General features: G+C 35.4%; 2 protein-coding genes and 1 long non-coding RNA gene across 4 annotated transcripts; 2 read left to right on the top strand and 1 right to left on the bottom strand.

The window, feature by feature from the left end:
* Nucleotides 1–5312: 5312 nt before the first annotated feature.
* On the top strand, nucleotides 5313–6527 carry LOC140768692 (myb-related protein 308-like). Its single transcript, XM_073109061.1, has 3 exons — nucleotides 5313–5640; nucleotides 5742–5871; nucleotides 6007–6527. The coding sequence occupies exons 1-3, from the start codon at nucleotides 5508–5510 to the stop codon at nucleotides 6482–6484; spliced, it is 741 nt and encodes a 246-aa protein (XP_072965162.1). The 5' UTR covers nucleotides 5313–5507; the 3' UTR covers nucleotides 6485–6527.
* A 681-nt stretch (nucleotides 6528–7208) lies between these two features.
* LOC140768342 (uncharacterized) lies at nucleotides 7209–12755 on the bottom strand. 2 transcript variants are annotated; one of them, XR_012105753.1, is made up of 3 exons: nucleotides 11458–12755; nucleotides 9851–9996; nucleotides 7209–7359 (listed from the first exon to the last, which is right to left on the bottom strand). It is a non-coding gene; the product is annotated as an uncharacterized lncRNA (long non-coding RNA). The 2 variants fall into 2 exon arrangements; XR_012105752.1 differs by lacking the exon at nucleotides 7209–7359 and adding an exon at nucleotides 10517–10823 and having other exon boundaries at nucleotides 9484–9996.
* A 2515-nt stretch (nucleotides 12756–15270) lies between these two features.
* LOC140768341 (transmembrane 9 superfamily member 1) lies at nucleotides 15271–21939 on the top strand. The gene is made up of 12 exons (XM_073108595.1): nucleotides 15271–15479; nucleotides 16817–17009; nucleotides 17125–17229; nucleotides 17397–17414; nucleotides 17510–17598; nucleotides 17671–17823; nucleotides 18078–18212; nucleotides 18372–18538; nucleotides 20157–20251; nucleotides 20441–20814; nucleotides 21092–21365; nucleotides 21453–21939. The coding sequence occupies exons 1-12, from the start codon at nucleotides 15390–15392 to the stop codon at nucleotides 21518–21520; spliced, it is 1761 nt and encodes a 586-aa protein (XP_072964696.1). The 5' UTR covers nucleotides 15271–15389; the 3' UTR covers nucleotides 21521–21939.
* Nucleotides 21940–22498: the final 559 nt, after the last annotated feature.

The following is a 22498-nucleotide window of genomic DNA, read 5'->3' as shown; positions in this document are numbered from 1 at the left end:
GTGATAAGTGGCATAGCATCGATGAAGGCACATGGGATAGAAGGAGGGGTAGTGGGAGTGCTACGATTGGCGGTAAAATATGGCAACGGATGGGAGGAGGAGATGAGGGTAATAGGAGCGCAAGACAATAGAGGAGATAGGAGGAAAGAAGGGAAATAGAGGAGCTTCGACGGGAGGAAAGAAAGAAGATGATGAGAAATAAAGGAGAGAAAAAAAAAAAGTACCTATGAGAATAGGGAAGAGCCTTCTTATCCCATAGCCCCTTTCAACCCACCTACAAGGAGAATAAGCATCAAAAGGGAAGCGGAGAAAAAAAAAAAACCCTCAAACCCTAGCAACTAAATATGCTAGGGCTAAGTTGCTATATTAAACAGTTCAAATTTGAACTGTTTAATATTCTCTGAGTTATCAAGCTTGAGAACTAAGAGAATATATGAAACAATTAATTTGGTCAGAGATTTAACTTTTTAATCGTATAAAAAACGTGTAAAAGATATACAATCTTTTTGAGGTCCACTTCAACTTTGTTTTCTTACCTGCATCACCATAGTTTCAGATAAAGATTTTGTGGACCCTCTCCCATCCCCCCCCTCTCTCTCTCTTTCTCTAAAGTTTTCAGTGCAGGATACTCTTAGTTGCAGGTTGCATGGGATCTTTGAGAAAGAGAAATCTTAACCTCATCTCATGTTCCAAGATACTAGAGGTCCATAAACAATACTATTTATCCACTCATTAGTTGCCCAATTAGGTTTTCAATCAAGACACATGGAACTAAACACTTTTAAATAAATAAAATGATAAAAAAAATATTAAAACAATTGGATCTTGCAATGCATTCATAGTTGCATTAGCTTGGAATGGAAGTTCCTACTTGGGTTTGATATCAACTAGGAAATAACATCTTAGTTCTCTATGAGTATGTGGGTGATGAATAGGGAAGTTCAGCAACTTGGCATAAATGATAGATAAAGCAGTTGAATGAGTGCACAATAATTGGGAAACAAGCACTTCAATTTGTCACAAATGAGGCCATAAAAGTTTAGAGTGATATATTATTTCTAGCAAAAATATTATAATTTTGCTATATTTTGTAAACTTTATATCAACTTACTATAGTTGTTTTCATATAAGCGTCATGTTAGCGAGGTAAATTTTTACATGATTTATATAGTAATGTACCTTAAAAATAAAGTCATTTTTGATACAAATGTGTATTGTTTGAAAGAAAGAATTATTCTAAAATAATAGTAAGTCGAACAATGAAAAGAGTGACTTTATAAACTATTTGCTCTGATAATGATTTATTAAAAAATATCATATGACTATTTTAATTGATAAAAATTATACTAGTTTGATATATATTTTGAAAACTATTGCAGAAAGATAATAAGATTTGGTTTGGAAGTCTAGAAAATTGTCTATGTGACATGAGGGAATTTTATTAATGTATTGGTCCATGGGACTTTGATCCATTATTCCTTATTATAGGCCTTCATAAACATTTTGGACTTTCTCAATCCAGGCCCATACTAGCCTTTGTTATAGCCTTTGTTATAATCATAAACTGAGTTAATATATATAAGTTAGACAATTAAATCAACTCTCACAAAATTAGCTACAGTAAACTCAATTCATGCGCATATAATGCACTATTGAAAAATTTATTATATATCAACCTTTATATTATTTTGAGCTAATAATATTCAACACTAGGCTAGAATGGTGATCTATGTATATATATTCTTTTCATAATTCTTGATAAAAATCTAAGTTAGGTTTAGACAAATGTAGGGAGCAAACAAGAATTTCCCATAAAAAAATCAAGGCAAAACTTCATATGGAAAGCAACATTGAAAGGGAAGAGCATGTACTTTAAACCATTTCAAATCAACCAGTACTATCTGAATACTTAAACCTGGACAAACTCAGCAACTCTTGGCTGCTGTATCTTAGGGGGTTAGTTGGGAAGGAGTAATGAAAGTTACATGTTTCTAATTGCACTTAATTGATAGACAAGTCATTATCTAGTAGGAATTATATGAAAGATGGTATGAAAATGATGAGAGAAGCTATGGTGACTGGTGAATGGTTCTTCCAGTAGGTTTGGTAGGTTAAGAATAGAGGTTAGTATTGATTGCAGATATTTTTAGTAGATAAGAAAGACGATTTTCTAATTAAACATCAAATATAGAGAAATTTTTAAAAGTGAATACATTCTTCTCTCGCTTTATATCAATTAGACAATTCTTTATAAAACGACATCTCAGGTTAAAAAAGTTATAATACTTACCTATCCAAGCTACCTAATCTGCAACATTGTTATGTTTTCTATATACACGAAGAAAATTACATAGGTCAAAATTAGGTATCAGTTTTCTGCACTAAGAGATAATGTTTTAAAAAAGATAAGAAAACTCTGCTAATCATAGCTTAGTGTATCTTTGAGAGCCATAAGTTACTAAGATTGTAGGCCTTGTCCACCTAAGTTTCACAACATCCATCCAAGAATACTCCTATTTTACTAACACTAGTTTAATAATATTGATTAGTTGATAAAACTAAAATAGTTGCATGGCGTTGTCGCACTCTCTAAAAAATTATAAAAAAAAGGTAAGAGTATATACACCTCACACTTCAAATCCCGTAAGACAAATAAGTCTAAGTGTGTAAGACAAATAAGTCTAAGTGTGTCATCAAATGTACATTAACATATTGATTTATATGTATTCGAAGACTTTGATTGCATATGACAAAAAAAAAATACATGACAAGTGAGATTTAAATATATGCGATCGGAGCTGTTGGATAAACGAGTGTCCATTCGATGATATTATTATGGTTAATTATGATTGACTGCTTCACTTTTTACTTAGACTCCCCTTATATTATGGTTAATTACAACATAAGAACTCATTAATCCCTTCATGTTTTGCATATCATTATTATGAGTTTACTTCGCCACCACCCATGAGGTTGACATGCAACACAGCTTTAATGGCTGCATGCCTGCCCGCGACGAAACGTAGCGAGTTCCTACAGTCGAGGTTGCGTGGGATCCCTCCCGCGCACTCGCCACTGGTTGCCTCTCGGGGAGGTAGTCGGCAGTCGCTTTGACCCAACGCAGTCTTTAGTCGTCTGCTAAAGGACGATGCAGTCTTTATTTGCTGATGTGTAGTGCTCCCATTGGCAGGAGACGCGCACCGTCAGCAACTTGGGTGGGCCACAGGATGGCCTCAATTAATGCACGTAGCCCTCTGAAGGCATCTCTCTCTCTCTCTCTCTCTCGTTTCTATCTCCACTGATCAATCCATACATACATATTATATATATATATGGAAGATATGGAGGATATGGAAGTAAGTATGGAGGTATGTGGGTCACGGGTTGCTATTTTGACTGGGAAAATCTTCTTGTGGATGGATTTGGATGAGCATTTAATGGGCACAGCTGCCTATTTATTGAAGCAAATTTGCAACTAGTTCTGGGTTTCTTCCTCGTTCTTGGTATGTCTTCTTTAGGAGGTTCTTTTAAAGAGAGGGAATCCTAATATTAAGAGTACTTTTAGTCGTAGTTATCAGTCGGAGGTCAGAGTTGCTGGATTAAATTGTTGATTTATTTCAAATTATTTTAATTTTTTTAATAATATATTTATAGTTTTAGATAATTTAAGAAGCTTAAAAAATTGGAGAAACTATACTTTACCTTTGTTGTGTTTTCACTCAATTTTATAGAACTCTCGGTGTATTTTTAACTGATGCACTTAATCTTCGTATGGTCTTAAATAAAATGTAATTATTTTTTTTTTTTTATATTTGTCCATATTAGATTTTGAATTTGAAGATTCATATTAAAGATAAAGTTATAAAGAGTTCGATAAGTTTTACAATTTATCTAAAATAATATCAATCAGATTTTAATAATAAATATACATATATATATATATACACACGTTATCTAAAATTTTATTAGAGGATAATAATTTGTATTTTAGTGAACATCATATTAGGGTTAAATATTTAAGTTAAAAATACGTAAAAATTTTATAAAATTGAGCCGAACTATAAGGGGATAAAATACAATTAATCTCAGAAAAATCTATAAAGGCAATATGAATTGGATTTCTTTCATATATTATATATACAAGAGAGAGATAAAAAAAATTTAGAATGATTTAGTAAAAAAAAAAGAAATTTGAGAGGCGTGAAATAATTTTGTTCAAGCAAAATATTTTCTAAGATTAAAATATAAAGAGGTATAATGAAACAAAACAAAGTTCAAGGTAACTTATATTTAAAAACTAAATAAATAAATAGAAGAAGACGGAAAGAAGTGAAAATATTGGATATGATTCCTCTCCAAATTGGGAGAGCAAGAGATACAATTAACATAATCCTCTGCCCAAGAACAGGGGACTTTATTATGGAATCATCTAAACTTGGGATTAAGCCATACACAGTAAAACTCTCATCAATTCTTTTGGAATCTTCTCATACTTTTAACTGTACTTGGTCAATCCCAAATTAATGGGAAAAAGGTTTGGATGATGATGATGATGATGCTTACTGACTCTCTCTAGGAAGTATTACAACATGATGGAAACCATACGAAAAAATAAAAAAAATAATTCAACTAAGAGATAGCAATGGGTAACTATTGGTGGTCTCAGGAAGAGAAGGAATAATTATTTGATTATTAAGTATAGGAAGTAGCAGTTAGTTTTTGTCTCTCCATTAGACTTGCTATTAACGAACAACAACAAGGAATAATTTTTCTTTATAGTAAATTAAAATCCCACTTGTGAACTAAGGTTGGTCACCAACCAGATTCTCTGCAGCCACTTCCTCTCTCGTGCACTTATAAATCATCTTAGCTTCTAATATTCTATCTTATTCTGCACTATCATGATTATCGAATGGATGTATAAAATTAAAGTATTGGCATATGAAAGCAGATTCTTCATCGTCGTCCATCTATCTTCTGTTCATGATAATCAAGCCTGAAATCAAATGTATGACTCAGCATGATTAGATTGATGACACGTCCGTCGTAAACTAACCTCAATTGTAACCACTAGATGCAGTCGATTGTATTTAAGGAAGGGGTCGAACTGATAAGAATAGAGAATTTTAATCGGTGGTATGTATCTGACGGTGTGGTCGGACAAACTCAGATCTCTTTTGTCCATTGGAAGACAAACGCGTAAAAGTAGAGTTTTTTTTTTAACAAAAAAGAAAGTTGAAGGGATTAACTACCGAGTATCAAGATCCGGTTCTATCAAACTGTGCGACCACTAGCCACTCGCACCAACTCGGTCAAATGGCCCAAGTGGGATCGAGTCAATGGGGACTTTCCATTTCTTCCCACGCCCCTCTCTCTCTCTCTCCTCCTCTACTCCTCCCATTTAAGCTCCCCACATAGTGGAGAAGAACACCTCCCCCATTTCTCTGTCTCTGTCTCTCTCTCTCTTTCTATTGTCATCTCTCTTTCTCTTCTCTGTGTGTCTCACCATGGGAAGGTCTCCTTGCTGCGAGAAAGCCCACACCAACAAAGGGGCTTGGACGAAGGAGGAAGACCAGCGCCTCATCTCCTACATCCAAGTCCACGGCGAAGGCTGTTGGCGATCCCTCCCCAGAGCAGCAGGTGGGTCTCGACTCTCACCTCGGACTTTTGTCGAGCATCTTCCGTGCTGATTATTTAACCTTGTTTCTTTGTTTTTGTTTTTCTTCTTTTAATCCCCTTAGGCCTTCTTCGCTGCGGGAAGAGCTGCCGGCTCCGATGGATAAACTACCTGCGGCCCGACCTCAAGCGCGGTAACTTCACCGACGAGGAGGACGAGCTCATCATCAAGCTCCATAGCATGCTCGGAAACAAGTAATCATTGATCATTCATATATCATCACATCATTTGACATTACTTGATTGATGTCAGTTAGTACAGCCGGTTGTTAAAATTATTTCTTTTCCATATAGATTCTAAAACAACTTGTCCATTTGTTCTGGTGGCAGATGGTCTCTCATAGCCGGGCGTCTCCCCGGCCGGACGGACAACGAGATCAAGAACTATTGGAACACCCACATCAAGCGGAAGCTCATCGGCCGAGGGCTCGATCCCCAGACCCACCGCCCGATAAACGGCGGCCCGCAATTCACCACCTCAATCACTTCGACAACGCAAGATATAGCCCTAAAGCCGTCGGTCAACGAGCGCTGCCCCGACCTCAACCTCGACCTCTCAATAAGCCTCCCGTGTTCTTCTCCGAAGACCTCGGCGTCGTCATCGGAGGTCCTAACAACACCACCACCACCTGGAGAGGCCACCACACCAACTTCAGCACCAGCTTATACTACTACTACTACTACTACTAAATCAATCTGCTTGTGTTACCATCTTGGTTTCCAGAAGCCATGTACATGCCAAACTAGTGTCATCTCACATGATTTGAGATACTTGAGACCCTTGAAAAAAGGGCAGGGCATAGATTAGAATGTATCCATCCCCTTGTTATTGATCAACCTATTATTCTTTCTTTCTTTTTTTTCAAAGATTTAATGTGTTACAAAACCAATCAATTGAAATATTGCTTGTGGATAAATTAACTAATGGGTTGGTGTGAAAAAGAAGGGATAGGGGTGTTTGAGCATCTGATTCCTAGTGTTGGATAGTAAGGACAGAGAGAGCATGTGAGGTGTTCTTTGTTAGGTAACAAATTAATCCCCTCCCCAACTAAAAGAAGAACTAAAAAGAAAAGGGGGAGATAAAAGGAGAGGGAGGAGAGGAGTTTTGGTTAGTTAAGTTGGGGGGGGTGGGGGGGGTGGAGAGAAGAAGGTCAGAGTATGGTTCAGGTGGAGAGTGTGGAGGTTGGTGGGTTGGTGTTGGTGTTGATGTTGGTGCTGCTACACAAATTGCCTTTATAGATTCGATAAGTGCAGTTTTTATTATTCCTCACTATTTTTGAGGACTTTTTGGTGAAAGAGAGGGGGGGAGGGGAGGGTCAATGTGATGAGCAGAAAAATGACTGGTGTTGTTGCATGGATGTGAAGATCTCATCAACCTGGACTATAGTTTCACTTTTCCATAGGATTTATAAAAAAAAAAAAAGAGGATACAATTATACAGATGAACTTTAGAAGAGAATCATACAATGGAATATATTCAGTCAAGATGCTTAGAATTTTGTAGGATTAGCCATTTGGTTCGCGCAATAATGCTTAAGCGAGAATAAGGAACCTGGGCAAAGAAGCTCTGAATCTATCGCCTTTCGGTCGCAGACATTTAGGATGCTCGCAGTATATTTGAACCGAAAATTTTTGAATTCTTCTTGTCAGAAATGACCTTGGGAGAGAAAAAGCATAAGATACCTGAATTGCCAACATAGGGACATGGAGAAGATAAGATAACAGATAACTACTAAACTACTAATGCAATAAATACTTAAGAATGGCAATATTCAAATAATTAAATATTGTCTTCCATAGAAGTTTCTATTATATTTTCTTCAGTATATCTTATGGTTGTATCATTGTTTAAGAAGGCAGGGAAGGTAATGTTTGACTTTGCATTGAGACATGACAGTGCTAATCTGATGTCAAATTGTAGATAACAAGGTTCCTGCAGCTGACCTACTAGAATCTAATAGAGTGCTTTATTACAAGTTTTCTAACAATTTGATTTGCTGCATGAGCTATGCCTGTAGAAGTTGCTTGTAACACCTTCCAAGACTTTAAAAACTTCTTTTGCAATTTTAATGATTTGATACCTCTCTTCCTCAGGAGATGGTCAAAACGATGTGAAAAGCAACTTTGTTTATTCACCAGATGTACAAAGATTAGTTGTAGATACCCAATAAACAATATTTTTCCAAGCTTTGATGCCTAGATTTTATATGGCAGGCAGCATCCAACTATACATGTCTCTTTGGCCTTATTCCCACCAATCATTCAAGATGGGGGTCCAATTAAAGCACTAGTTATCCAACCACTTAGGCAGATATTGCCATATTTCTGATTGAAAATATTTGGAAAGGCAACATGAGGGGGTGGTAGTTGGAGGTTGGTAGCCTGATAGCATCACTCAACACAACCACCAATGCCTCTTCCTTGTTCCTATTCCCCACCTTTGAATGTCTACTCAATGGATTTGGAATATAACATAGCAAGATTTATCTTATTAGATTCCAGGGGATCACCTTGTACACACATACATATACATGCCTGCCTATCCTAAGATAAGGTTTGTTAAGTTAAGGCCAGAGACTATCACTATCACTATCAAAATGTCATCAAAGATAAAATTACAGTAACGAATTGAAGGTGTGGGAACTAAGGAGATATTATTATCTTAACCAATGTTTATTGAGTTTGTAGGGCAAGGCCATTTTGTTTATTTTAGAGGTGTGATGATACTATACCTAGTTTGCTTGGCTATCTTCTCATACCTACCAGTTTGTCCTAAGTTGTATGCTGGACATTGATATTATATGTCATCTTCTTCTTCTATATCTTTTTGCCAACAAGTGACCCATTTGAGAGGTTGGCTTTCCTTGTCAACTAGGCTAACTGAATAATTAGGTATGGCAAGAATTGATTGTAAAATTAGGTCCATCAGATAAGCTACCTTCCATTCGTTTGAAGTTTCTACATGGATGAGCCACTAGTTCATTCTTCTTTAGGAAAAAAACAGAGGTAAAATATATATATTTATATCAATAGAAAATTGAGGTGAATGAAAAAAATAAACTAATGGAAAGAGAGAATATGGCATTCTGACAGTAAAATCTAGCCTTCATTATATTTATTTCATCACTAAAGAAAACCAAAAGATGATTTATAAATATAATAATGTGAAGTTTAATTTAAAAATAAAAACTTAGTAGTGCGTGGATCAACTACGAGAAAAAGACTTGAGCATTATCTCGAGAATGACTTCTAATTAATGTGGATCCACATGTATAGATTCAAAATATGAATTATGCTATTTATTCGAGTTTAAGAAGTTTCGTATAATGAAATTAGGCATGTTATCATTTTGTTACTCCTACTATTATTTGTGCTGTGTTATTCATGTTATGACCGCAATGGGTATTATTTGTGTATTTTTAATTGTTAAGCTTTGAGTTTTTAAAATCATACTTTATAGATTATGATTTTTCATTCATTTAGGTAGATTCATCCAACGAGCTAAAGTTGTTAGCTCAAAAAATCTCTTAGCATTTCAAATGTTGTTCGACACGGTGAATGAACACAGCGCACTAAAACTCGTTTACCTCCATTTAGAACCTTGGTTTCTTTTAGTCGCATTAGTTGTTTTAGTATTACTTTGTAAGACATTGATTGTCTATCCTTGGTAGTGTCAAATGAAGATATCATAGATGAGAAATATGATCAAATAAACCAACATAAAGCGGTAAAAAAATAGTCTAGATCCTTAATAATTTTTTGTTACTATTCTAGTAACTGCACATCATTCACTATTAACTAATGCACAGTGAGTAGAAAAGGAGCTAAAAAGCCATAACAGATGGATAATCCTAAAGCCACTAGATTTGATGTCTTCTGTCATTATGGACCACCTTGAGTAATCTTAATGTTTGATGCATTTGGTCCATCTTACACAACATAACAGAATGCGTCAGGGCCAGAGAAATCTGGTTCCTCCAAATATTTAGCTGTTAAAATCCATTCAATACCATAGACAAAGAAAGGTTGGATTGGTAGGTGCTACCAAAACTTCAAAGCAAATTGAGTGAAGAAAGCTTTAACATCCAAAGCCACAGTTGAACAACACTATTTGCCAGTGCTATTCAATTATTTGGAAACAGTAGTAGGCATTACACAGTGCTCAACACATCACCTGATAAGGATGGCTGCTTGCTTGGCAAAATTTTGCTGATGCTGTTGCTGTGCCCATTTAAACCACACTAGAATATGTCAATCTTCTGTCTTGCAAGATATTGTTACTAGAAATTGACAAAACTGCCTACTCTCTTGACCTTTGACCTGCGAAAAAGGAGGCTTCCTATATAACTAGACAATTTACCTTTTAGTCAAGAAAGATAACAAAAGAAAGAAACATTTCAATCATCATGAGTTCCTGTTGGCATTCCTTCTCTGTTTCCCTACGTATGTGCATTTGTGCAAAAGTTATTATGACATAAGTTGTATAAAAAGATAAACCACTTACCAACTGCAAAGCGAATTTACTGCGACCTGAATCTTCTAATCTGATATTGGATTTTACCAAGCAAGTCTTGATCGAATGTTTAATGCCAGTCAGGAATAAAACATTAGGCTATAATCCCCTACTAGGCCACCATTTTATCTTTTTTTCGGAAGAGAGTACGATTACTAAATTCAAGATTAAAGAGATGGTTTACATAGATGCCATAGTAGAATGTACCTACTATGTTATCAACATTAATGTTTCAAGGCACTTGATGCAGTCCTGTACAGCTACAGATGTTTGGTAATGGTAACCCAAGAGCTAGTTGACATCTGGAACGCGGAAATATTCTCTCACCTTGGTGGACCTGCTCTATGCCACAAGTTCTGAGTTGACGTTAAAGCCTGGGTCTATGATTTGCTTGTGGAAAAAAATAAGTGCACCTTGATTCACTGCACTGGCAATGTCAAAAATCTATCAGGATCTGACAGATTTCTGGTCAACTTCTGGATGATTACTAAATCATTGATTCAGTGATCCACTTCAGCTCCATTCGTTGACATTGATCATTCAAGTTATTTTAGTTTTGCTCATCATTCCAAATGGAATCAGTCATATTGTTTTTTAGCCGCCATGCATTATTCCTGCTGTGTTCTTCATAGTCCTTAGTATACAAGAGTTAGCAGAAAGAGTCATTATCTGAGTGAAAAATAATCTAGGAAAAAAGAAAAAGATAAACGAAGTCCACTCAACCTAAAGTCAGTTAATATGGAGTACTTAGCATCTAGTTTGAAACTCTTGCAAACAAGATGTGCTCATTGTTGTTTTCTTAAATCAGGTTTTTCTAGATATTGAAACCCTAGAGTACAATTTAACTTGGAAATGGCGTATTTCTATAATTATTGAATCTAAATGAGGGCGGGTTTGCAGAATACCTAATCTATAATGGCTGAAACTCTGGTTTGTAAAATATTCTTCAAAAAATGCTTCAAGTTTTTATTATCCCCCCTTGCTTCTCTTGAGCCAAAGACTTAAACTTAATATGAATGGTTAACTACAACTATAGGACACCATTGTGCACAGATTCTGTTTTATTCTGACAAATAAATGATAAAAATATAACAAGTAAGTCCTGACTAGAGCTAAACATCAATTTCCATTCTATTAGAGCTGAAAAGAGGTTAAAACTAAACATGAGAAGCATCACCATTCTTCATAATCTGCAGAGAAAATCTTATATTAAGAATCTGTTTTCTTTACCATATTGTAACTAAGATACCACAAAGCTTAAAAGTTACCTCCCATGGTTTGTGCTCGTGCAGGCTCTCTCTCTCTGTTTCCTTTATTTCCTTCAGCATCTCACCCTCCTAGAGCTCATCCTATGCTGCTCCATCATCTATGCCATTCTTGATATGGATGCCATCTTTGGCTTCTATCAATTCAGGACTGCTTGATGCTACATAGCAGTCATTTAGAGGTGGAGAAGGATTTGAAAGCCCTCGTTAAGAAGTGGCGCTTGCTTTCTTTCTGATTCCTCTTATAAGGTGGCGATACTGCAACCTATCAGATGGTCGACATCATTCTTAGCAGAAGCATTGCGCAAGAAATTGAACCACTTTCTTCTTAAGAGAAATTTCTGGTAAGCCCATTGATGAATACCTCCAATGAAATGAACAGAAGGTAAGCTGGATCATACATTTCAGTTAACAAACTAGGCTGAATATTTCTTTCTGTAAAACTAATTGCTATTTCAGTTGTTACTTGTTAGGAATATCTGCTGTAAGTACTCCCCTCGAGGTGCAAGTGGTGTCCAAAAAGTGGCAACCAAAACAGCTACAAGTTTTCTTCAATAATGCCGTGACTTCAATTTCATGAGCCAGATTCCAATTAAGGAAAAAATCACAGCAGCCAATATTGTAGTCAATTCTACTGCATAAAAATGGAACATGAAACTAAGAAGCCAGAGTAGCTTAAGGGCAGAAAGAATTTTCTTAAGCATAAATTCTGGATCTGTTCAGGTAGCCGGCTAGATTTATGATTAAATTCGACAATTAAAAAACTTCTTCAAGGGAATCAACCACAATGCATCAGTATGTTGCTTGACATTACTATGTCGTCCCCAATAGTTTTCTACACTAATCCTCTACCCGATGAAATCTTAAGCTCCCTTTGACATTGTCTCTTCCCCTGCTTCGTTTCAACTAAGGTGATCAGAACTATGGAATATGAACAGACCTCTCAACGATTGAGTTCATAGATGCCAATTGATACTCATAATTAACAAATAAATTTCTTACTATTTCGGATTGCAACTTCTAAGGATATGAACGGACCTTGTTTTTCTTTTCTCTTTTCTCTTTTCTTTTCATAAAAAAAATCTCAACAAAACGAGTCATGATCCTATGAACACCAAAGATTCGTAAAACAACATCAAAAGAATTCGAACTAGAACTTATTGCCAGGAATCAAACGATTACCAGAAAGATCCTATGCCTCCAGAATCCAAGCTATTCCAAAAGTTCCTACTCGCCGTGATACCGACGAGAACAAATGGAGCGAAGAACGAAAAACCTCGAGGTTACGAAAGTAATAAAGAACTTAACTGGGTTCGACGGTCGTCATTTCATCTTATCACCATCACGATAAGTCGGCGAGCCACGGGGTCTCGTCGCCGATATCCCTCCCCACCGAGCGGCACCCATCTGATTGATCCTGAAGTCGTTGACCAAAAAGGCGTCCTAATTAATATATTCACAAAGTCAACCGTCACCCTATACGTAGACCTTACCTTCATTATGGATACTTCGTCCTTTACCAATCGAATTTCTTGGATCTTGAACCGAATTTAACTACGAAGGATGATTTTAAGAATTTCGCATTATTACATTAATGTGTTCATCCAAAGTTTCAAATTTTAAAATTTAAATTAAAAAAATCTAAGTCATATCAGAGTGCTAAAATACTTCAGGCCCAATTAGTATAGAACTGTAGGTAGTGTAACCCATGTAACCCCAATTAAATTAAAGAATGATTTCACTTAGATCTCCTAAATTATCATTCTAATTTCTAAAAAAATTATATTACCTATATACGCCTTTTAAACTAAAACAATAATATCTATTTAATCTTGGATCTCAGTGTGCTAAAATACGTTCGGCCCAATTAGCCCATGTAATCGCTAATTAAATATCTGGTAAGATAATAATTAAATACTTAAGCTTTTGGCTAGTATCTTAGCGCCATCACTCGTAGAATAAGGGTAGAATAAGTCTAAATTTAGTATAAGCTATTCTAATGTTTAGTTCAATACTAATATCCGGTGATAAAAATGAATTTCTTTTATGAGGTTGATAGTCTCCATAGACATTAGCAATTATATCTGGTTAATTTAACTTTATTTGTGAAGCTACAATAAATTTTTAACTCATAGACTAGTAAGCTAGACCTACCGAGAAACCTTGCATAACAAACTTAAACCATGATGCCCATGTCTAACTTCTACTATAAATTATCCTTATTCTTATGATAGAATTTGAATTTAGTTTAAACACTTTGCCTGGTAAACTATGATTCAGGTTTTTCTTATACCTTCTAAAGAAAGAAAAAACAAAACGTAACACTGAAATCTATGAATTTTTCAAATGTTTCAAAATAATTTTCCATTAGTCTATGGCTTATTTTTCCACCGAGAATTATCATGTCTCACTCTCTTCTTCTCAATAACATTCTATGTGATTTTAGTACTCCCTTTCTCCTTGGACTCTCAATTTCTCTCCCCTCCAATTATAACATTTATATTCTTTCAATTCTCATCCAATTTTATGTTACAATCCGATCATATGTGTTAAATCGAATTAAGTTAATTACTTAGTTTATCTTATTATTTTAAATTTTAAATAAATCGGATAATCTGTATGTGTGGATCCAATCAACTAGAAATTTTTACTCTAATAAATAAAAATGGACATATGTTGATAATACTCATTAAATATGAGTTTAGCTAAATATTTTCTTAACGTCTTTATCTTTTTTCTTAGTCGTTAGATTGCTTTATCTTTCTAAAAATATATCATAGTTGTAGAAGCATCCTGATATTCCAAATCCTAGTCAGCCAGACAATCATCATAATACTAATTATTTACTGTTTTACCCTATTTGACATTGCTCTATTATTTTAATCATAACTTTCTATCCAGATCTTTGATTGACTTCATTCCAAATCCATTAGATCCGAGACTTCCGAAAGTACTATCCCTCAAAATCTCAGAATTATCATACAAACAAATTATTCCAGATCTTATTCATAACATTCCAATTCTATCATGATATCATTTCTAATTTCTCTCCATCTTTCTCAATCTCTATCAAACTCCATCCCTTCTCTTACAATCGAAATTGTGCATAAGGATACATATAATTTAATAAAATTATCTTTTCTTCAATGGACCTTAGTGTCATACTTTTTTTTTTTAATCTCTTCTCTAGAGGAGAAATACCTGATTATAATTCAGAGAACAAGTATATTTTAGCTTTGAATCTATGACCTGCTAAAGTAGGATTGGAATCATAAAACAAACAAAAAATTAAATTGAGCTTCATTCCTTAATACACCGAATAAGGTTTTTAGAAAATATAAAATTGGGGCTATTTATAGAAAAAAATCCTTTCTATTTACTCATAGAATAATACAAATTTTAAAATGTATTTTAATTATTAATACTAAAAGGAGAGAGCTAACGTCAGTATAAAATATATATTAATATAAAAAAAATAAACATGACATAAAATTAACATTAAAATAATAAATTTTAAACGAAAGGACTATGAAAAATAGTAATACTAATTATGTGTTATATAATTTAGGGAGAAAATAATAATTTTAAATTATTATTAAATAAAAATTTAAAAGCTACATGTAATAAAATGTTATTCATATTTCACGAGTGAACGGAGATGTATTAATTTATTTTTATACTAAAGGATTATTTTTTTAAATAAAATATAAATAATTTAGATAAGAAATAAAAATAGAAAGTTTTTGGTGCGTAAAATTGTGAGAGAATTGGAGTCCAATTTATGGCTATAGCTATTCTTGTAAATTTACCGCCAGTAGTGGCCAAATAACAAATCCATCGCTCTCTAGGAACTCCGCGACTCGGGAGAGATCCAAATTCCAGACCAAAGGGGCGAATCCAAAAGCGTAACCGTGTTCCGGCTCCCAGATCCGACCATGGCGGCAATCTCCACCGTCGGATGCATCCCTCTTTTCGTCGTCGTCCTCCTCTTCGCCGCCGTCTTCGCCTCTGAGTCCGACCATAAGGTGAGGGAGGGGACTTCCTGTCGGTTCCTTTTCTCTAGATTTCTCCTAAATTCGTCGCGGTTAGCTCCCGATCTTATGTTTAGCTCCGCGGATCTCTGCGAACTGCTAGATCTGGATCCGGTCGTGATTTTGCTTCTTTTAACGGATCGGATCTTGGTTTTTCTTATGTGAAGTTTTGGACATTTTCGAGTTTGGTGATAGCAATTTATATGGAGATTTGAATTTTTCTGGGAGTTGAATTTACATGCTCGTGTTTTTTTTTTTCATTGATGTACGAACGGAGGAGTGGTAAAGACTAGTTGATTTCTGTTAGATTTGAGGTTGGGTTGAATTCGAATTGAAAGATTCGGGTGTTGGAAGGAGATGGAAGGGGCAAGGTTGGGTTTCAGCTGAAATTAGGTTAGAGCAGTAGATAGGCAAGAGTAAAGATGAGAGCTTATGTAGAAAGAAAAGTTGAAGACTTAGGTAAAAGGATGCTCGGAAAATGTAGCATTTTAAACTATCCGAGATAATTCTAACCCTAAGTGCTAACATGCGGGAAGAAGTCCTCAAGAGGATTGCTAAAGAATTTCTCTCTGTCCACCCAGAGTTTTTCTGTATAAAGTATATGAATGTCGTTTCAGAATCCCTGGTGGAGTCCCTCTATGTCCTTTTCCTTCTGCGAGGCCCAAGTCCATATAGTGGTGTAGATTCCTGTTCACTTATAAGAATCCCTTATTCATATTCCAAAAGCACACTGCACAATGTTAGACTAAACCATGCATTGAACAATATAGTTTAAAATTTCATGGGATTCAATTGCACCTGTGCATTGTTGGAGCAGTCAATCCATGTGCGTCTAAGTTCTGACTGCTTCATCAGTTTAGACTATATTACGTTTGGTTAGAGTGCCTCTGTGATTCTCTCTTGAATCAAATCAGTCTTGGCCTTACAAAGATTATGAATTCCAAATACTTCCATGAACTATGTCTTTCCTTGGCATCTTTTTTTTTTCTCTCTCATAATTTTTGTGCTTATTAGATAATCTTCTGTCAACTTATTCTCTTCTATCCATTTAAATTTTTTGAGTGAGTTCCAATAAGTTGTAATAACAGCTATGCCCTGGCATTAGTGCCAGTAGCAGTCTTAACTAGTTTGCTGTTTGCTCTCCCAGCAGTTAGCTGGTGCTACTGTTAGTCTGATTACTGTTATTTTTGTGCCTTGGAGAATAGATACAATGAGGGTCTCTTGCAGTTTATTGGGTTTAATCTCTTTTTCACTTCCTTTACTTCTAATAAGACTAATATCTTTAATGAGATGGACACTGTTCTAACCATCCAACTGGATTTCATGTGCAGTACCAAGCCGACGATCCTGTTACTCTCTGGGTGAACAAGGTTGGCCCATACAATAATCCCCAAGAGACTTATAATTATTACAGCCTTCCATTTTGCCAGCCATCTGGGAACCAAATCCATAAGTGGGGTGGTCTTGGTGAGGTTCTGGGTGGTAATGAACTCATTGACAGCCAGATTGGCATAAAGTTCCAAAGTACGTAGTTCTTAGAGTTATATTTTGCTTACTTACTTCTCGGAGTGTGGCAACATCTCATGGGTCCTTATTGGTCAAGTTCATAATAATTTGTAAATATGTCCTGTTCACACAGGAAACGTTGACAAGGACTCCATTTGTGCTCTTGAACTTGATGCTACAAAGGTGAAGCAATTCAAGGATGCAATAGAGAGCTCATATTGGTTTGAATTCTTCATTGGTACTTTTTTTTGTCTCTATACATTTATTACCCTTCTAGGATTTTACAATGACTAGTTATTGTTGGTTCATTCTTTTGTTTTATGAGGTTTGACTATCATTTTCTCTCGGTTAATTACTAACTCTGACTTATTTTCTTTCTCTCTTCCTTGACAACACAATGATTAGATGGTTTGCCATTATGGGGTACGTAATTGTGGAATATTTCTATCAAATAATCCCCCTCCTTTCAGCTTATTTAAGGAACATCTTATAACTTGGCTTATGTCAATCTGTCTCAGGCTTCGTTGGGGAGGCTGATAAGAATAATGAAAATAAGCACTATCTATTTACTCACAAAAAGATTATTGTTAAGTACAACGGGGAGCAGGTATGAAGCATTTTCTGGAACTCAGGCTAATGAAGTTTTGAGGGTATCAATGTTTCTTCCTTCTTGTTGTAGATTATCCATGTCAATCTCACACAAGAATCTCGTAAGCTCTTGGAAGTTGGAAAAAGATTGGACATGACATACTCAATAAAATGGATAGAGACAAATGTAACATTTGCACGACGTTTTGATGTTTACTTGGATTATCCTTTCTTTGAGCACCAGGTATTTTGTCTTCTGTCTCAACTGTCAAGATTTTAGTATAGTAATGAGACCAACAGTCTTTAGAGTTTGAATTTATATTTTTGTTTGTTATTCTTGCAATTGTTACAAGTAACTATCCTTTACAACTTTTTACTGTTTGAGTCCTTTTTACCATATATTAGTTGTTCTTGTTGCTATATTTTTCAATTGCATTATCTCTACATGGAAGAACCTTGCAACTTACTTTAGATGCCACATGTCTTTGATTTTTGCAGATCCATTGGTTTTCCATATTCAATTCCTTTATGATGGTTATCTTCCTCACGGGCCTCGTATCAATGATTTTGATGCGAACTCTTAGAAACGACTATGCAAAATATGCTCGTGAAGATGATGATCTGGAGACACTGGTGATTACTTAGTCTTTTATTAACTAATACTTCTTTTATAGGCATCTTTGATGATTTCCTGATATTAATTATATACTTGTATTGTTCTTAGGATTCCTAAAGATAGACATTTTTTTTTATGTTTGAACTTGTAAATTCATACTTTCACATTTCTACCAGGAAAGAGATGTGAATGAAGAATCTGGGTGGAAGCTTGTTCATGGTGATGTCTTTCGCCCTCCTCGAAATTTAGTTCTTCTTTCTGCTCTTGTTGGTACAGGTGCTCAGCTAGCAATGCTTATTCTCTTAGTAATTTTGCTGGCAATTGTTGGGATGCTTTACGTTGGGTATGTTCTTTTAGTCAACTTTATGTATACTTATGTACTGTCATTGGATATTTCTCTCTTTTTGTTGATTCTTCATTCAAACTAGATTATGTTTCATACCATAACTTCAGTTTGTCGATATGAATCTGTAGTCTAACAACAGATAAATATCATGCTTCTTGAATTTTGTATTGCTACATTTGTGTTTCTATAATTGGTTCATGGTTAGGAAGAAAGAGAAGCACAGTGGTAATATGGGTAGCATTAGGTTAGTTTTCTCTTTGCATGATTTACAGTCAACATTATCTTAATTTATTCCTAGTGTAGTATGACAGGAGGTATGCTGCTTATTGTATCATACCTTTTCTGATTTTCGTCTGATTTTAACTAAAGGTGAAAACAAGTATATATTAGTCTAGTGATTGCTGGATATTGAGTGTCTAAAGGATGCTGTGGTAGGATTTTGTTTATCAGAACTGGCCATGAAGATCCAATGGCTATAGAGATACTTGTAGAAGGTGATTTGAGAAACAGGTCTGAAAACTGAACATCCATGGATCCTGACTTGAAAGTTTAGTTCCTTTGAAGAATATTCAAGGTTTCATGTCTCTTATGTCCATATTAGGGATTATAGAAGCCATATGGTGACAGAATATAAATTTAGTTGATTTGAATTGTATTGCTTTTTTGAAGTATGACAAGCACTGCCATTGCTTTTCTTGCAGTTCCTCTTTTCCATTTTCAGGCTTGTTAGTATTTATTATTGTTTCTACAGAGCCTTTTAGATTGTATATTGTGGTGGTAGTGTGATGCTGAACTTAAGTGGGTAAATCTGCTTTCTTTGCTTACACAATTGAAAGCGACAAAGGAATGCCCATTCTAAATCTGCATCTCTCTTTGGGAACTTTTGATGGGCATAAACATTTATTTCTGTCATTTTCCTGTTACATGAGTTTACAAGGAACAAAATGCAGAATAATTGATAGTGTCAACTGGATATCAGCCTTCTAGAAATTAGCGCCAAATTTCTTGGCCACAGCTAAATCATTCAATGGACCGGAGTTGTCATAAAACCTTTATAGCTAGTTGGACCTGGTAGAGTAATCAATTGCAGTTTAAACTCATGACATCCAAGAGTCAACCCTCTTAGAAGCCCTGTAGGCATGGTAATAATCTAAATGAGGGAGGACGATTGCAAAATTTTGATTTAGGGGCTTGTCTTAATATCTAAGATTCAATTAAGTAAAAGAGTCAAATGAAGCTTAATCCTGAACACAGTCCTCATATGATTAACTTTGCTTATTAGGAAATCTAGGTCTCATCTCACGGACAGGCTTATCTTTCCTTCTGAAATTCAAGTTGATTTTAGATTTTAGTAACATTTTGATGGATAATGCTTTAAGGCATGCAGACTCTATTTTGGAATAGGGTGTTGAATACTGTGCCCTGTGAAGTCCTATCAACAAAAACAGCTGGTGTCTAACCTATCTTATGTGCCAATTTGCAGCAAACCTTAGTAGATTTATTTTTAACTGACATGTTTTACATTTGAGATGGTAACTTTTTGCACCTGCAGAGATGTATGAATTACAATATTGGTGTTTCTGCCAAATTACTTACCATCTGTATACATGCACAGGCGAGGAGCTATTGTGACAACTTTCATAGTGTGCTATGCTCTTACTTCATTCATTTCAGGCTATGTTAGTGGTGGACTTTACTCGCGGAATGGCGGTATGGATTTCTTCAAGCATGTATTTCTTCTAGTTTCAGCAGTACAGTCTGCAGCGACTTTTGAAGTTCATAATTCAATTTATCCATCTAGACAATGGAGAAGATGGAGGGAGAAGTTGAAATAACACAACCAAATGCAATTTATATTGTTCTGCTTAGTCACTAAATGATATTTTATTATCTTGTCAGGTAAAAACTGGATAAAATCGATGATTCTGACGGCATCATTTTTCCCTTTTATGTGCTTTGGAATCGGCTTCATACTTAACACAGTGGCTATATTCTATGGGTCACTAGCAGCCATTCCATTCGGGACAATGCTAGTTGTTCTCATAATTTGGGCTTTTATCTCATTTCCTCTAGCACTTCTTGGTACAACTGTGGGTCGAAACTGGAGTGGTGCTCCGAATAACCCATGCCGTGTAAAGACCATTCCTCGCCCTATCCCTGAAAAGAAGTGGTATCTCACACCATCTGTTATCTCATTGATGGGAGGTCTTCTTCCCTTTGGTAGCATTTTCATTGAGATGTACTTTGTCTTCACCTCCTTCTGGAATTATAAGGTAAACTGTAATATAAGTTGTGTGGAGTTTGATTACTAAGTCTGATGTCTAAAGTTGCTCGATTAAATGATTTCTCTTTGCTTTGCTGTTATCATGTATGTTCCTTTTCTTGATATTGAATATTTATTCTCTTAGCTTAAGCTGTGTTTTTAGTTAGCTTGCAAGTTTGATTGCTCATTCTTCCTATAAACTTGTGATCCTAATTTAGATTGTTTGGTGTGCATCTGACAAATAGAAAACACAATCTAATACTCTTTTCGGTGTTCCTCCTCTGCAGGTTTACTATGTCTACGGTTTTATGTTACTGGTTTTCCTAATCCTTATTATTGTCACCATCTGTGTCACGATAGTCGGCACATATTTCTTGCTTAATGCTGAGAACTACCAGTGGCAATGGACTTCATTCTTCTCTGCTGCTTCAACTGCTGTCTATGTTTACCTTTATTCTGTGTATTACTACTATGTGAAGACAAAGATGTCAGGCTTCTTCCAGACTAGCTTCTATTTTGGCTACACTCTGATGTTTTGTCTGGGACTAGGCATCCTTTGTGGTATGTCTTTTATACTCTTATTATACATACCACGATCTTCCCTCTCTTTATACTTTCTCTTCACTGTTCAATTTTCGTAATTTTCAGGTGCTGTCGGTTATCTTGGTTCCACCCTCTTTGTGAGAAGGATCTACAGAAACATCAAATGTGATTAATCACAAGAGATGGCACGCTAGATAAATGATAAATCATTGTGGATGCAGCTTCATCTGGGTAAAATTTCGGACTGGTGATTGAGACAAACGGGGCTTTTTGGGGTTTCAATGAAGGGGTCCAATCTACTATTCTGTGTCCGAGTTATACAGTTGCTACCATCTGATTTCTGGTCCTGTCTTTCTCCATTGATTTACAGCTATAGGTGAAAACTATTTCATACACTTTTAGTGGAGTAGTGTTATACAGTAGAAATCTCATTCTAGTCCTGTTCGGTCTTTTGCTTTTATTTTGGGGCGACTCTAGACTTCCAGGTCTGGTTGCCCTTGATGAAAGGATACAATTGTATCAATAATTTAGTTGTCGGCGAGACCTATTATTAACTTCCATTTTTGAAATATGTTCCTTTCTTTCTTGTAAACTATTTATGGATTGCTTTTCTACTGTGGTAGGAATATAATTATAGAGCAGCAACCTTGTATTGTGATTGCTGTTATATGAAGTAATAACCTGCTATATATTTAAGTCTCTCTTAGGGGTATTAAATGACTCTACCATGCTAGAAAGGAAGAAAAAAAATGATGAGATTCTTCATTCTTGGGAAGGTTTTTATGAGGCATAATTGCAATTTTGGTCCTGGTAGTACTCATAATATTCCCATATATTAATTATACTACTATTATATGTTCCATGTGGGATATTATTGTGATGAATTCAAGCTCCACATTACAATGATTTTGTGCTGTACCAAGCTTGCAAAATACTGTTTAAGGGGACAATAAAAACAGTAAACGACTATCCAACCTTTAAACTCTTCTTTTTCTTTCTTTAAAATAAAGAGTTCAAAATTGATCATGTGATAGCCTCGTGACATTTTTGTAGTGAAATGGCATGTGACAGGTATTCCATAACTAAGAACAATAAAGATTTTAACCCCACTAGCCCTCTTAAACTATTTTTATGCATTATATACACTTCAA

This window comes from Typha angustifolia, chromosome 10 (assembly GCF_048772165.1).
Source record: "Typha angustifolia cultivar Huaian chromosome 10, ASM4877216v1, whole genome shotgun sequence".
NCBI classification, from domain to species: domain Eukaryota; kingdom Viridiplantae; phylum Streptophyta; class Magnoliopsida; order Poales; family Typhaceae; genus Typha; species Typha angustifolia.
This window is presented reverse-complemented; position numbering and strand designations above follow the sequence as displayed.

Bases quoted from the DNA above. Each gene is read 5' to 3' on its own strand.
- LOC140768692 (XM_073109061.1), top strand. From the start codon at position 5,508: ATGGGAAGGTCTCCTTGCTGCGAGAAAGCCCACACCAACAAAGGGGCT. The intron at 5,641-5,741 runs GTGGGTCTCGAC...TAATCCCCTTAG, and splicing joins ATCCCTCCCCAGAGCAGCAG to GCCTTCTTCGCTGCGGGAAG. The intron at 5,872-6,006 runs GTAATCATTGAT...TTCTGGTGGCAG, and splicing joins CATAGCATGCTCGGAAACAA to ATGGTCTCTCATAGCCGGGC.
- LOC140768341 (XM_073108595.1), top strand. From the start codon at position 15,390: ATGGCGGCAATCTCCACCGTCGGATGCATCCCTCTTTTCGTCGTCGTC. The intron at 15,480-16,816 runs GTGAGGGAGGGG...TTTCATGTGCAG, and splicing joins CCTCTGAGTCCGACCATAAG to TACCAAGCCGACGATCCTGT. The intron at 21,366-21,452 runs GTATGTCTTTTA...CGTAATTTTCAG, and splicing joins GGGACTAGGCATCCTTTGTG to GTGCTGTCGGTTATCTTGGT.